The 15,161-nt window shown below is 43.2% G+C and overlaps 1 protein-coding gene across 1 annotated transcript in view; it reads left to right on the top strand.

Annotated features, from left to right (window-relative positions):
* Nucleotides 1-10,485, top strand: part of TMEM169 (transmembrane protein 169) — a 33,395-nt gene extending 22,910 nt beyond the window's left edge. Inside the window, exons 4-5 of the mRNA XM_004674313.2 lie at nucleotides 6,574-6,871; nucleotides 9,074-10,485. Coding sequence (XP_004674370.2) covers nucleotides 6,574-6,871; nucleotides 9,074-9,696 — 921 coding nt within the window. The 3' untranslated portion in view covers nucleotides 9,697-10,485. The remainder of the gene's footprint in view (nucleotides 1-6,573; nucleotides 6,872-9,073) is intronic.
* Nucleotides 10,486-15,161: the final 4,676 nt, after the last annotated feature.

Genomic DNA, 15,161 nt, shown 5'->3' with positions numbered 1-15,161 from the left:
AAGTTACCCACAGAACCAAGACAATAAATGATTTTTTAAATGAACTCGAGTCCACCTACACCTCCTCTCCCTCTTCCCGACCTGCAGTGAAGCGAAGAAGCCACCTTTACCAGATTTGAGATCTGATCCCATTGGCTGCATAAACTGATCCATTCTAAGGGGATCTTTCCTTGAAGGGTGCATGCTTCCTACAAGAAAGCATCTATAGGTGTGTGAGATCCTACCCTCTAGGAATCCTTACACAGGGCAGGGAGTCTTCTGATGATGGGGAGATTCAGATTTTCCTTATTGTTAATGATACTTATCACTTGTCAACCACTACAGTGAAATTACACCAACTGAGATTTGCCTTAGAATTTGGAGGGCCTAGGGGCTTTGTCTGGTGCTCTACCTTTAGGAATCCAGGCAGGCTGCTTTTTCTAACTCTCTATCAGGGTACTGTATTTACCCTGCCAGACGGGAAAATAATGCAAAAGTAAACAAATGCCATCATTCTTTTGTTGGACCCACCACTTAGGAGTCAGAAAGTGACTTGGAAATGAATGGTTTGGGGGAAAAGTGTAACCAGACGTCATTTCCTCCCTGCTCCTCCATCCCTGTGACCTTGTTTGACCTCCTGATGAAAACAGTTGCCCTTATCTTTGTTCCTGTTTTAGGGATGAAGGAAAACTCTTCTGCTTCCCATTTGCTAGACAGAGTATGAAGGAATCACTTCATTCCAACAGTTATGTGGAATTTGGTCAATTGTGAGGAATATTTTTTTAAAAATACACCATCAACAAAAACAAGAGATTTAAATAGAAAAGCTAAAGTATCATTACTGGAAGAAAAAAAAAAAGAATTCTTGATACTTTAATCCCAGTGACAAAATATTTTCTAAATAGGAAAAAAAGAAAAGCCTCATTCTGTTAGAAAGAGTTGCTTTTTCCAGAAAATTCCAGACTTTCTTTCTTGGGAATAAGGAGTGCTATAAATTGCTTTTAAAGATAATTTTTTTAAAGGTATCATCTAATATGGCTTATGTTTTATCGGGACCTGCGGATTCAGAGTTCTGCAGAGGTGGTCCATATGGGCCTGACCACAGGACAAAGCTGGTGTGATGGCCACTTGGTGGAGAGGGAGACCACCTTCCAGGACAAAGAGGATGGCCCGACTGAGCCACTTCAACAGCTAAGGATGACAGTGAGCCGTTTCTTACCTGCAAACAAGTGGCAATATGAGAAGTCAGGAAGCTCATTTTCATAACAGGGAGAGAGTCTGATTCTGAGAGATCTTCTGATGGAAAAGGTGTGGTGACCTCTTTGCCTCTGCCTTTGACCTCAGTCAGGGTTCAACAGTCAGTTAACCCCCAGAGTCCTAGAGAACACAGCCACAGTACTGTCACTGGAGGCTAATTCCAGTTTCAGCGCTGGGTGCTGATGGAGCCATCTCTTCTTAGGGCAACCATGCCAGACTGCCTGACTGCTTCTTTGGCTGAATCAAAGGCCACTCTGCGCCCTGCATCATTGCCCCCTTTGTCCTGGGGGAAGGCATCACTGTGGCTGTGATCCTTCCACACTCCCACTCTGTCACACCACATGAGCACACCACCTCATCTAAAGTGCTCTGTGCTGGCAGGGCTTACACTGACAGGGACCTATGGAGTCTCATGTCATACCACCTCATCTAAAGCGCTCTGGCAGCTCACCCATCTTCCCGCCCCCTCCCCATCTGCCTGTGAACTTCACTATCCTCACCCCAGGCAATGCTGCTGCTGGCAGGGCTCACATTGACAGGGACCTATGGACTTTCAGCATTCAAACTCAGGGAATCTCAGTGCTGAAGGAGTGTCGATAGGCATCTATCCCTGCCCCACCTTGAAATAGGACCAGTCCAGAGCCAACAGCCAAACCAGTTCACAGCTTTCCGTCAGCATTTATTGTGCCTCTGCTATATGCTGACACTGTTCTAGACACCTATAAGACTAGGTTCTCTGTCTAGGGGAATATAGCACTGTAGCCCAGGAAGGTGGGGAAATTATTTTACCTTCTCTTTTTTGTAATTTAAAAGGAAGAAAAAATCTTCAGTACCTGCTTCTCGGATCAGGTACTATAGACAAAGATAGGTAATACGTTTTCCTCTCTTAACAGTTGTTCATATCATACTTCCTTCCCCTTTGTCCTGTCAGCCAACAAGCACTTCCTGGGTCACTGTAGTGTGTCCACGTCTTCCCATAGCAGCTGAAAATAGCTACGATAGTTCCTGATTTCTGAAATTTTATTAATCTCCCCCAGGAGATGAATGAAAACTCTTGAAGCCAACCATAATTAATACAAGACCACATGAAATGCTGCCTAATTAAGCACAAAGAAGTATTGTACACTTGACAAGTGTATTGAAGTGTAGAGTTGGAGAAGGCAAAAGAAAGGGATTAGAAAATGATCTGAGTGTAAATTCATATAAGCCATTTTTCACTTGAACACTCATGTCATTCCACCACACTCCTGCACCAACAGGGCAAAGACACCTCTGTGTTGGGGTAGTCCCAGCAGGGGACATGAGTGAATCTGTCTTGGAAGAATTGGAATGAAGCTAGCATATGTAGACAAGTTGATTAGTCATGTGGCGGGACGGGCATGAGGAAAGTGTGATACTGAATTCTAGGTTAACATATGAATATGAAGAACCTCAAACACCAGGTTCTTTAGATATATTTTGGAAAGAATGATAAGATAGTGATGGTACTAGGCAGCCTACAAAAAAGATTTTTCTCTGTTAATCAGTTTAAAACACTAGAGGAAGAATTCTAAAATGAAAGCATATAAACCAGCTTCAGTGAAGAAATATATTCTAGCCAATGGTAGTAGGAGAAAGTCAAATGAACAGATTAGCAAGGAGATTTAATAGGAATGATTGGCAAGACTTAGAGACTGATTATCAGCAACATAGGAATAGATCCTTAATATAGGACAAGTATTCATCTTTGATGAATAATCCAAGTCTGGGGTAGATGTTGGCAGGAAGCGTAGCACAGTGAATAGACATGGGCTTTAAATATGGCCAAATTCGGATGAGACATGGCTTCCTAGACATCAGTTGAATTAGAGAATCTAAGAAAATACTTTCTGTTAAACATAGGCTCCTAGAAAATAGAATTCAAAATCCATGTAAATGTTTAAAATGAGCCTTGAAAATTATAATCCTGGAGAGGATCATGCCCAGTCACATGCACCTGTGACTGGGTATCCATGCTCTTCTGCATTGTGGCTACTTTGGTAGAAAAGCCCTGCCAAGTAATAGGCAACACAAAGTCAGTGTTCTAATGTTTGAGATCCTTGACTTCTGAAGCTATTTCTCTTAGAAAGCTGCTGGACCCTGGATCTCCCTCTCCCAGAACACATTGTGTTCATAGAAACCTTACCAGCAGAGTTGCATACCCCAACAACCTCCATGCATAAGAATGCGAAGCTAAAGGTACTCATTAAAAGTACACTCCCAGCCTTCCCTGGTGGCACTGCGGGTTAAAGCACTGTACTGAGAAGCTAAAGCCACTTCCGCATGAGTTCAATTCCCTCCTGCCCCGGAGGTGACCACATGGCGTGGCAGACCTCTCCTGACCCGCCCACTGCTCCCCTCAGCAGTGTACTTCATCGATCTGCCTGTTCTGTTCCCTACTCTGTCTCTGGTGAAGCCTCTAGCCATCCCTGAGCCTCTGGCCTGTACCCCAGTTCTGTATGCACAAATAAAATAAATCTTTAAAAAAAAAGTACACTCCCTCTGAGCCAAAGTCAAGCTGTGAGAACTTCCTGAAACCTAATCCCACCTGTCAGTATTTCATTTCTGGGCCTGTGTACCTGGACCATGTGCAATATCTGCTATCCAGTAAGGAGACAGATTTAAAAAAAAAAAAAAAGGCAATTAGAGGGCAAAGGTAATGACAGGGCAACAGTAAAGCTCCTGCTGGAAAGGTAGCTTAACCTTTGAGGGGAAAATGTGCTTCCCACTCTGTCTCTGGTGAATCCTCTCACCACCCCTGCACTGTTGGCCCGTACCCCAGTTCTATATGCATAAATTAAAAATAAGTCTTAAAAAAAAGACGCATATGAAAGCTAGCCACCTCGCTGGCTATAGCTAGCTGTAACTGGTCAATTTTTGCTAATTTGCAACTCTTTACAGCAGCATTCAAAGCATCTCCTCCAGTAGCTTGGTGCACCAAGAACATTCCAATCAGGTCTTCCTTTAAAAATGTTCTGTAGACCTTCCTCTCTTCCCACCTCGCTCTACCTGGAGAACAAAAAGACAAGACAGTGTGTGAAGCATGAAAAGTGTGCATCCTCTCCACTGTCTCCCTCGTGTGATGGGACTGATCCCAGCAACTCTGGGATCATGAGCCAACGAGAAGTCAGAAGACACATATCCTCTATAGACAGCAAGGTTATCATCTCTGGGTGGCTTGTTCAAGGTTGCCTTCATTCATTTGATAACAGGTATAATGTATCATTCAATGCCCAGCAATCTGAATAGTCCTAGCAATCTGAATCTCCATTGCCACAGAAAGCTGAGTCAAAAGGATGAGGGTGGGACCTCCCTGGTGGCGTGACAGGTTAGGACGCAGCACTGCAAGCTGGCCACAGCCGTTTCTGTCTCTGGTGAATCCTCTCACTGCCCCTGCTCCTCTGGCCTGTACCTCAGTTCTATGTGCATAAATAAATAAATCTTTAAAAAATGAAAATAAAAGGACAAGGGTTTACATTCTGAGAAGGTTAAAAGGGCATCCGGGGAGAGAGATTCTTAGTTTTGCTCTGCTCTCCTCAGCACACCACAGCTTTTATTAGCAGAAACAGCAAAGCTACAAAACAAGATCCAGCATAGGCAGAACTACAGAACAGAGGTTCATTTTCTTATTTCTAAGTGTTCAGCATATTTCTGGCACTCGTTCTCTGCCAAGGTTCAGTGTTATCAAATTGTTCTTTTCTCACACTGTTTCACTAACACAAGAAAAAAGCCATCCTGGCCTGCACAGGGGCCAGTCCTCCAACCTGATCAGGCTTATTCATGACCAGGCTTCCTGCCACAGCCTTGATGTTTTTCTTGTCCCAATACTCCACGCCCTAGGGCTCCCCAACACCCCATCTCTGCTGGGAGTAAGTATTGTTCTTAATTACTATCTTTCTAGGGGGCTTCTTCACCCAACATCTTTATACGTGACATCCCCTGGCTAGACAGATGGGTTTTGTATAATATATGTTTATGTAAAAAAGAAATATTGCAACACAAAATTTTATTCACAACAGTCCATTCTTGTGAAACGAATGGATTGTAATTCTCCCCAAAATGAAGTGTGATGAGAAGTAGAAGACGAGAAAGGCTTTTGCTGTTGAGGGTCATTTCCGACACCTCTCTCCGTCTTCCCCTTTTAGCTCCCTGATAATGGCTTGGCTTTGCTGTGTGTCAAGCAGAACTCATTTGTCAGGGACCAGCCCCAATTTCAGCTTGTAGAGAGGCTGTCACAGGCAGAGTCTCAAGGTGGGAACGACGTCGGCGAGGAGATATTCTAAAAATTGGAGAGCGGGAGTGAGGAAGACACGGGAGTCGGAGTTGGGTGCAAATCTTCCTGCTCTGCCTTCAGCAGAGGTTTATTTTTATACATTAGGAGTAAATAGTGGGATGATATCAGCACAGGAACTGGGCTGAGAGATTACAATCATCTTTTTTTCTAAGAACAGTTTGAGGTCGTTTTGAACCTTGCTTGAGATTACAACATTCTAAAATCAATCAAGGTAAAAAACAGGTGCATAAGTACACAAAGTCTATGACTAATATTACTATAGTGGAGATCAACTAAGATAGAAGTCCCTTAAACTTTATCTACTACTTAATGGGTTTTTGTTTTTCTGCCTGAGTCATCCTGGGAGACAGAAGAGGAAATTCCTTGCTAATCAAATCTCTGAATAGGAGACATAGGTGAATTTTCTTATCTAAAGTCTATATAGTAGAATCCTGAAAAACTAGCCAGAAGACTTTTGTGGATTCCTTTAAGGTGTAGCAGATGGAAAACTTGATTAGTTTAAAAACAGGCAACCTGGATGAATTTCCACATCTAAAGGCCAAACAATAGGAAGTTTGAGTAATTCTTTAGAAGCTGAATAGAAGGCTAGGTGAGATAATAGAATGATAAGATTTGGGTTATCCTCCATCTGCAGTGAGAGAGACTTTGCAAAAATAGCCCTTTTGCTTTTATTTATCAGTCAGTAGTCAAGTCACTTGACTTCAGGGGAATTTTTCACCCTGGTGCAGTGCTTGCTTGTCAGGGCAGGCAGGCCTTATGCGGCTGAGGCAGTCCAATTGTAAGCTGAAAGTTGCTCAGAATATTTTATGATTATACAAAAAAGGGAGGTCATAACATAAGTTGGCGTGGAAAGTCTGATTTTTCAGAGCAATTCCCCTCCATCCGGACCGTGTCTGATGACAGAGGTTGCATAGCTTGTGTCACTCATTGTTGGGTTTGTATAGCCCTTTGCATAGCCCCTTGTAGGAAGAAGCTGTGTTTGTGTGTATTGTGAGTTTGTACAAGCGGATTGCACTCTTTGCAAGGACGAACTAGACCACGTGAACAAGAGGATGGAAGAACCGGGACCAGTGGAAGGCCAAGGCCAACCCTCCAGCCCCCAGCAAGGCTCTCTGAGGAAAGCTGTGGCTGCTGCCCTCACCCTGGATGGAGAATCCACACTGGGTCGCAGGAAAAAGAAGAGGAAAGAGTCCCGTCCAGCTTCCATCATCATCTACCGGTCTGAGAATGAGGAACTGGATGAAGAGCCCGGGGAATCAGAAGGTGGAGACCTGCCAAAAGAAGAGGAAGGAGAAGATTTCCTAGATTATTCTGCAGATGATGGTAAGTGTCTCTCAGACCACTTGTTTAAAACCAGTTGGGAAGAAAGCCAATTGAGAATCTTCCAGAAAACAGCAGGCTTTTGTTCACTGATCAATGTTTTCTTGTTGATACATTGCTTCAAAAAGACTGCATGACGGTCTTCATTCAAGAGTTGACAGTGTTTTTGCTGTGTGTCTACTATAAAGGACAGGGTAGAGATCTCCCACTGAAACTGTTAGTATAATGGAAGAGGCCAGTTTATACAGGAAAATAAATAAGACAAGCAGATAATGCAAATTATTTAATGCATGTAAGATAAAGTAACAATAAGAGTTGACTTTCAATAGTTTCCTGCAAGCTATAACAAGTTATAGTAATCTTTTCATTAGCTATCCCACGAAATCTCTGCCCGTGTGTACAAAGAGGCACATATGAGAATGTTCATGGCCACTAATGAAACTGTAGGATGTCCTTATTAAGCATTACTATGCAGCAATAGATGGGTGAAGTAGACCTATGTGTGTGGGTGGACAGATCTTTTAGACTGTTGAGTCCAGAATTCCGATCCTCGAGGAAACGCAGAAAGGACGAGAACAGAGACACTAAAATCCAGCAGAGGCAGGATTATTCAGAAACCGACATGCCGGGGCTCAGTAGTACTCAAGACTGAGAGCCCTGATTGTTCACAGGCAGTAGTTTTTATACATTTTACAATGCCCTTCCCCCAGCGGAATGCTCCCTCTGTGTTTCCTATTAAGACCACCCTCTCCCCTAACTCCAGGAACTGATAAGCACATTCTTGGTAGGGGTGTTAAACATTTGTCTTAAGTTGACAGGCTCTAAACATTTGTCTTAAGTCAACAGGCTCTAAACCCCGGAAGGCAAAAGGGCGGTCGGGCTCGTAAAACAAATGTTTTGGCTTTCTGTTAAGCGTCTTTTAACAAGACATTGCACCCACAGTGCATACCACAGACAAGGCCCCTGCTCTCATGGAGTTTGCCATCTAGATGAGGGAAGACAGTGAACATGTCAGCAAATGAAGCTAATTGCAGGTAATGGGTGAATTTCAAAGACAGCTAGCCATGGTGGCTAGATGGGTGACTGCTGGAGGGCAGTGGGGGAGGTTGCATGGCCAGGGAAGGCCTCTTGGAGGTAGTGACATAGTGATGCAAATGACATAAAAGCCTCAGTTGTGATAAAGTGGAGCGCCAGAACTTTCTAAGAAGTGGGAGCAGCAAGTGCAAGATCTTGAGGTGGGCTTACCACGAGCCTGTCTATGAAATAGTTGTTTCTGTGTAGGATGTGTAGAGAAGAAGGGGGACTGCTGTCGGGAGCCCTGCTCTTTCTGTGTCTCGTCTGTGCTTTCCACACCTCCTGCTTCTAGGCTGCATTTACATACCAAGGATGACTACTTTTGGGGGGGATGGCGTGTGTAGGTGACATAAGTGTCATGTGGGTGTGTGATGTACATGGTGCACCTGTATTCATTACATGTATGTGTTGCATGTGTGCTATGTCCATGGCATGGGTATATGTGTACAGTATATCATGGCATGCACGTGGCACATGGTGTGTAAACATGTGTCTGGCACAGGTGTGCATGTGATGTGTTACATGAACTTGGCATGTATGTGCCTGGTTTGTACAGGCTGTGTGTGGTGTGTGTGTTAGATATGTGGTGACGGTGTGTGCGTACACATATGTATAGAACTTGGATGTGAAGACTGGATGGCTACAGGCATGTGAGGAGACCCCCATGTCAGGGAAACAGAGCAAGGACTGAGAAGGAAGAGAGAGGGCTGCTCCTCTGTATAACAGACACACACTCAACCCAGTCTTCACCAACACTCACCAATAAGCATATTTTCCCAGCATTCTACAGCAGAAATTATACAGTGCAGAACCTATGAAGTGGTATTGGTAGTAAACTTCCTTTCTACAACAGAGATTGTGCCAAGATTGAGGCCCAGAAAAGTAGAGTGGGAACATGAAAACAAACTTGACCTGCCTCACAACATTACCCAGACGTGTAGTGAGAGTTGTTTGTGGGAGGCTCAGTGCAGCTGGCTTCTGCCCAGGAAAGGTCCCTTCAGGCCCCCATGAGCCATGGGTTACAGCAGGGTGCCAGAGGCCATAAAAACAGGCCCTCTTAGCCTCATATCCCACCTCTGGGGATGAGGTTCACCCCTTTCATCTTGTCATCACCTTCGTTATACCCCACAGGTATGTGGAACATGCCTTTGGACAGCCGCTACGTCACCTTAACTGGGACCATCACAAGAGGGAAGAAAAAAGGTCAGATGGTGGACATCCACGTCACTCTGACAGAGAAGGAGCTGCAGGAATTGACCAAGCCTAATGAATCGTCCAGGGAAGCAACACCTGAAGGCCGACAGACCTGCCCAATGGCAGCTGACCGTGGGCCCCACGTGGTCCTCTGGACACTGGTCTGCCTGCCTGTGATTTTCATCCTGTCTTTCGTTGTCTCTTTCTACTATGGCACCATCACCTGGTACAACATCTTCCTCGTGTACAACGAGGAGAGGACCTTCTGGCACAAGGTCTCATGTTGCCCCTGCCTCATTCTCTTCTACCCCCTGCTCATCATGGCCATGGCCTCCTCCCTGGGCCTCTATGCTGCTGTGGCCCAGCTCTCATGGTCCTGGGGTGCATGGTGGCAAGCTGCCAGGGACATGGAGAAGGGCTTCTGTGGCTGGCTGTGCAGCAAGCTGGGTCTGGAGGACTGTTCCCCCTACAGCATTGTGGAGCTTCTTGAATCTGATAACATCTCAGGCACTCTCTCCAACAAGGATGCCACCCAGGAAGTAGAAACTTCCACTGTCTGAACACCCAATGACTTCCTTCCTTCTTTGGTTCCAGTAGACTATATATCATCTTCCAATTCCAGAAGATTTCTTCTCTAAATCTACCCCTTCCTCCCAGACACACAGTTTTTCTGGAAAATTCTAACCTACACTGATCTCTCCTACCATTTTGATGATTCAAAAAGGGCAAACAAACAAACAAAAAATCAGAAAAGCAATTTGTGCCAAATTAGTCCCTGTAGCGAACAAATACCTTCATTTCTTTCCCTTAATTGACCATTTACCAGGGACAGGAGTTCAGTTTGAGTGTCAGTTCAGTTTGGTGCCTGGAACCCAGGCGGTATGTGACTAAATATGACAGAAGGGTAGGGAGAATCAGGGAGACCAAGTCTACCAATAAGACAATAGATCAGGATCGTGTGAAAGTTTTAGGAAGCAGCTACCACCGTGTAGCAGAATATAATGTGTGTATATCACTTAGTTTTTTGAATTAGCTGATTTTGTACTTAAAATCTTGAAGTGGTTTAATATAGAAGTCCCCTTCTTTCTTGTATAGAAGTCTGGAGATGGAGCTTCAAGGGACTCCATGACATCAGCAGATTCCATGCACCTCTCAGTCCCCCTAGTATAAGGTCCTCATTGCTCTTATTCTCAGCCCCCTCACCGCCTACCCCCTACTTCGCCCCAGTGCTGATTACAACTCCAGCCATCACACCCATGTTTCTGGAAGAATAGAGGAAGGGGCAGAGTTTATCTTCTTCTTTTTTTTTTAAAAAGATTTATTTATGCATACAGAATTGGGGTACAGGCCAGAGGTGCAGGAGTGGTGAGAAGATTCACCAAAGACAGAGTGGGGAGCAGAACAGATCGACGGGTCAGGAGAGGTCTGCTGGGCCATGTGGGTCACCTCCCCGACAGGCATTGAACTCATGCTGAAGTGGCTTTAGCTTCTCAGTGCTGTGCTTTAACGTGCTGTGCCACCAGGGAGGGCCCTATCCTCCTCCTTTAAGGAGGCTTTCTAAGAGTCACCCAACACTTCTTTTATCTCATTGGCCTGATCCTAGTCACATGACCACATGAACAAAGGAAGTTGGAAAATGTAGTTTTTTTGGCTGCATGTCCATATTTTGACTAAATACTGGGGTCATCCTTAAGAGAAGGGAAAAGTAGCTATTTGGGTAGATAAGTAAGAATCTCTGCCTCACAGTAATTATTTAAATACATTCAGATCCCAAATTTCTTATCATTTTTACTTATTTATGTATTTATTTATTTATGAATCTTACACAGAAAATTTATACATGGATACTGGCCACATTTAATGGATATATGATATATACAGTATTAGTAACTTGTACTTTTGAAATAAATGTGGTTTCAGGTTTTTTTTTTTATTATTTATTCATCTGGAACTGGGGTACAGGCCAGAGATGCAGAGGGTGAGAGGATTCACCAGAGACAGAGTGGGGAGCAGAACAGGCAGATCGACGAAGTACACTGCTGAGGGGAGCAGCGGGAGGGTCAGGAGAGGTCTGCCTCGCCATGTGGACTTCTCCTGGGCAGGCGGGAATCGAACTCATGTAGAAGTGGTTTAAGCTTAGTAGTGCAGTGCTTTAACCCGCTGCGCCACCAGGGAGGGCCCAGGTTTTTTTTTTTTTTTAGAAAGAAGAATGAATAGTTGAATACTCTAATCTAGTGGTAGCATAACTTTTTCCTTGGTAGAAGTGGAACAGCGTAGACATTCAGTCTAATTTGCCGATTAAAAACGGTGAAGGGAGGATGCATCTGTCAAACTTTTTCCAAACTGGATCAGAAGCTCTTCATGGGAAGAAGACAATTTAGCTTTCTGTTGTCTTCAGAGCCTCCCTCACCAGACCTTCCTAGAGATCAGAAAATGTGATTTTGCTGTGCTGAGAAGCTTGTGTTTTCCTGGCCACAAGGGTGTAAACCAGATGAAGCCAGGTAAATAATTCTGAACTAAAAACATCATTTCTGAAGATGTCCTTCTAATTTCAGAAGTCAGATCCTAAGAGGGCAGCCGGGTTTGTGTCCAGCTGGTGCCTACTTCTAGCTCACATTTCAGAAAGATGATCTTTAAAGAACTGTTGTGACACCACAAGGAGAAGCTGGCCATGCTTTTCCACAAGACATGTAGTGTGTGAGAGCTAAACCCACCACCAGACGAACTATTTTTCTTTTTTGCAAAAAACAAACAAAAAAACTGCCATTAGTTTCGGGTGGGGGGAAATTATGTCCAACATTTCTAAAGATAAACTTGGTGCTCTCTGGTGCTTTTGCAGAGATAGAAACAACTGAAATGAAGACAAAGAAAATAAAAATAAAATCTGATTAACATTTATGTGTGCTTTTGGGGGAGATTTTTTCCCCAAAATTGTTCTGAATGTTATCATTTTCACAAAAAGGGTAAGGTAGTGACTGTCGTATAAATGTATAATGATCTTAGCATGAACCGTACGTCTTGACTTTTTCCAGGCACTACCTGTTTGTGGGGGTTCCATTTAGGTGCACAATTTCCATATCTCACATATTTACCTAAACCTACATTAAGAAGTTGCAGCCACATTTGCTGTACTTTTCTGGGGTTAGAGAAATCAATGGCCAAAGCCAAAAAGAGTCCTAATTTACACCAGGGGGCTGTGGAGGGAGGTTGGGTGAAGCCAGGAAGATGCCTGTCAGTAGATGAAGTTGACAAGTCCCTCACCTAAGCTGGGCCCACCACCTAGTGGAGCAATAGACTTGTAAATTGAAACCACTTTAGAAAGGCTCCAAAAAGGAGTAAAAGCTTACACCAGAGGAAAGAACACTTAACCAAACAGAACTATAGCAATTTCATTTTTGCTATCAGCAAACACCTAAGGAAATCTTAGAGGAGAAACTGGAGAGTTCAATGCCATAATTGAGCATTGTCATAGTTATCTAATCTATGGTGAATATCAAGTGCAAGGATTATGTATTTCCAATACCTTTCCAGCATAATATACTGAGCTAGCTAATGAGGTCTGATTCAGTATTATAATACTAATGTTTCCAGCTATCTTGTCTACTGACATTAGATAGAGGTCTTCATTTTATTTCAAATCCAAAGCAAATAAAATCCATGTTCTCACATTTTCAAATAAGCATGAGCCTACATCTTAAAAATAACTAATTTCAGGTGATATGAAAGTTTCATTATATCATGTTGGGATGACTGCTCAAAAGTTAATTTTTGCAGTGTTGCAAAAGACCCATGGCCAAACTTTCTCAATTACTTTAATTACTAACAAGCCTATGATACATATTTTTAAATAGTACTTTAAAATAATATTTATTATATATATATAACAGTATATCAATGTTCACATCCTTCTGGGATATAAAGTTTTCATATATGTACCCTGTTAAGATTTTTAACTTATTTTTGCAATTGTCCAAACAAAGCACCATTACAGCTCTAACAGAACACAAAACACCTTGTTATTTTGTATAATACTCACGAATTCACTCTCAGAGTGATATCAAATTCATTCCAGCACTTTACATTGTAATTTGAAGATAAATCAAACTCTTTATTTGCTTTTATTAACTATCCTGAAGAGGCTGCATTGTCTACTCTATAGCAATCATTTCAAACATCCCTATCACTTTAGTTATCTCTTACAACATAACACCTAACACTCAATGGCCTAAAGTAACAACTGTTTTATTTATTTGCTCTTAAGTCTACCATTTGGGCAGAACTCCATGGGGACAATGGGTTCAATATCTCTCAATGTTGTGATAGGGCTGGAGCTTTTATTACAAGATGCTTTCACTGTTATGGTTGCCAAATTGGCACCGGCTGCCCCCTGGCCTACCCCTGGAGATGTTGGTATTTTTTCTGTTTGAACTGGCATAATGAAAAGCCATAGATAGGGAGACTTACACAAATTCCTTTCTCTCAGCTCAAGTGTCTGAAAGTCTGAGATCAGGGTGCCTCCATGGCGGGGTTCTGAGAGCTCCCCACCTTGCGTTGCAGAGGGTGCCTTTTCTCTATCTGTTCCTATGACCTCTTCATTGTGCAAATATAAGGAACAAGAGGGAAAGTGTGAAGAAGATTCTAGTGTCTCCTCTTATCCCAATAATAATACCATCATGAAGGTCCTAGCTCCATGATCTCATCTCACCATACTGACCTCTCACAGGCCCCATTTCCAAATACCATCACTAGGGCTTTAGCTTGTGGGTTTGGGGAGGACATATTCAGTCCCTCATAGTGCTCCTCCATGTGTCTTCTCCATGAGGTGAGGTGGGGCTTAACAGTGTGACAGCAGTCAGTCTTTACACATGGTATCTGGTGTCACAGATACTGTGACACCACAACTGACCCAGTGTCACTTCTGCTTTATGTTTTACTGATCAAAGTAGATTTCAAGACCAATTTCAAGGGGAAAGGGCTAAATTAGGGAGTGACTACCAGGAGGTGTGACTTATAGGGGCCACCAAAATAATGGTGTCATTCATCTTTCCTTATCTCAGCCATTTTCCTCCCATACCACAGTGGCTACCACTTAGGTCTCTATCCAAAACACCCCTTCTCTGCTACTAGCCTTAGCTTCTCAACCTCTTGCTCTCCCTCTTCATATCCAATTCTGTATTGTACAAATTCAAATAGAGTCTGAACTGACATGGATAAGTCCTTCCATAGTGGAGAAAGAAGAAACTACATGCATTATCTCATTAACAGTGCATGCCCCACACCCTTTATTGTGGAGACCTTTTGCCAGGGAAAGCTGTACTTGAAGTCTCAATATGTTTTCAGCACCTTGACTGCCTGGTGACCTGGTGGATGATTCTAGAGACTTATATGGAATGACTGAGCTGCAAACAAGCACAGATACTAGACTCTTTGATATTTATTCTAGGCAGCAAACCTGTACTGGAGGTTGTTGGAATTGTGAGAAAGAAGAGAGGAAAGACAGAGAAAGGAGAAGGGAAAGAAAACAAAGGAAAACTAGACATAATATACAAGACGAAAATATGGTTATAAAGTATGCAAATGTCCTTCCCTACGGTCAGTCCGGTAATTGTACTTAGCTGTCATACAAAAATAATTTAAAATATATTTGCTGTAAAAGAACTCCATGTGCTTGAATCAGAATCGTAAAAGACTGCTGAATTCTGTGAGCTCATTCTGAAAATGTCTAACTCCCCTGGCCTCAGTGTATTTATAACTTCTGCTCCCCTTAAGTTCCTTCCTCCTCTGGGCCTTGCCACATCTTTCCAGTTTTAGTTCCTGCTGCTTCCAGAATACAATTTTTAAGAGGGTGAGAATATGATTGGATTAAATCCTCCAGTTTGGGCAGAATTCTGCAGACATTTTGCAAGTTGCTGGATTCTTTGTAGAATCGCCTGTCGGGCTTATGAGTCATTTGGTATAGAAATCAGCTATTTCTGTGCAAGGTGGCATTTGGGCTCACCTCTCTCAAAGAGGAAGCTCTGAATGC

Source organism: Condylura cristata, unplaced genomic scaffold (genome assembly GCF_000260355.1).
Source record: "Condylura cristata isolate star-nosed mole 26May11 unplaced genomic scaffold, ConCri1.0 scaffold00002, whole genome shotgun sequence".
Taxonomy (NCBI): Eukaryota; Metazoa; Chordata; class Mammalia; order Eulipotyphla; family Talpidae; genus Condylura; species Condylura cristata.
Note: the sequence above shows the minus strand (reverse complement) of the source record. Positions and strands in the feature narration are given on the sequence as shown.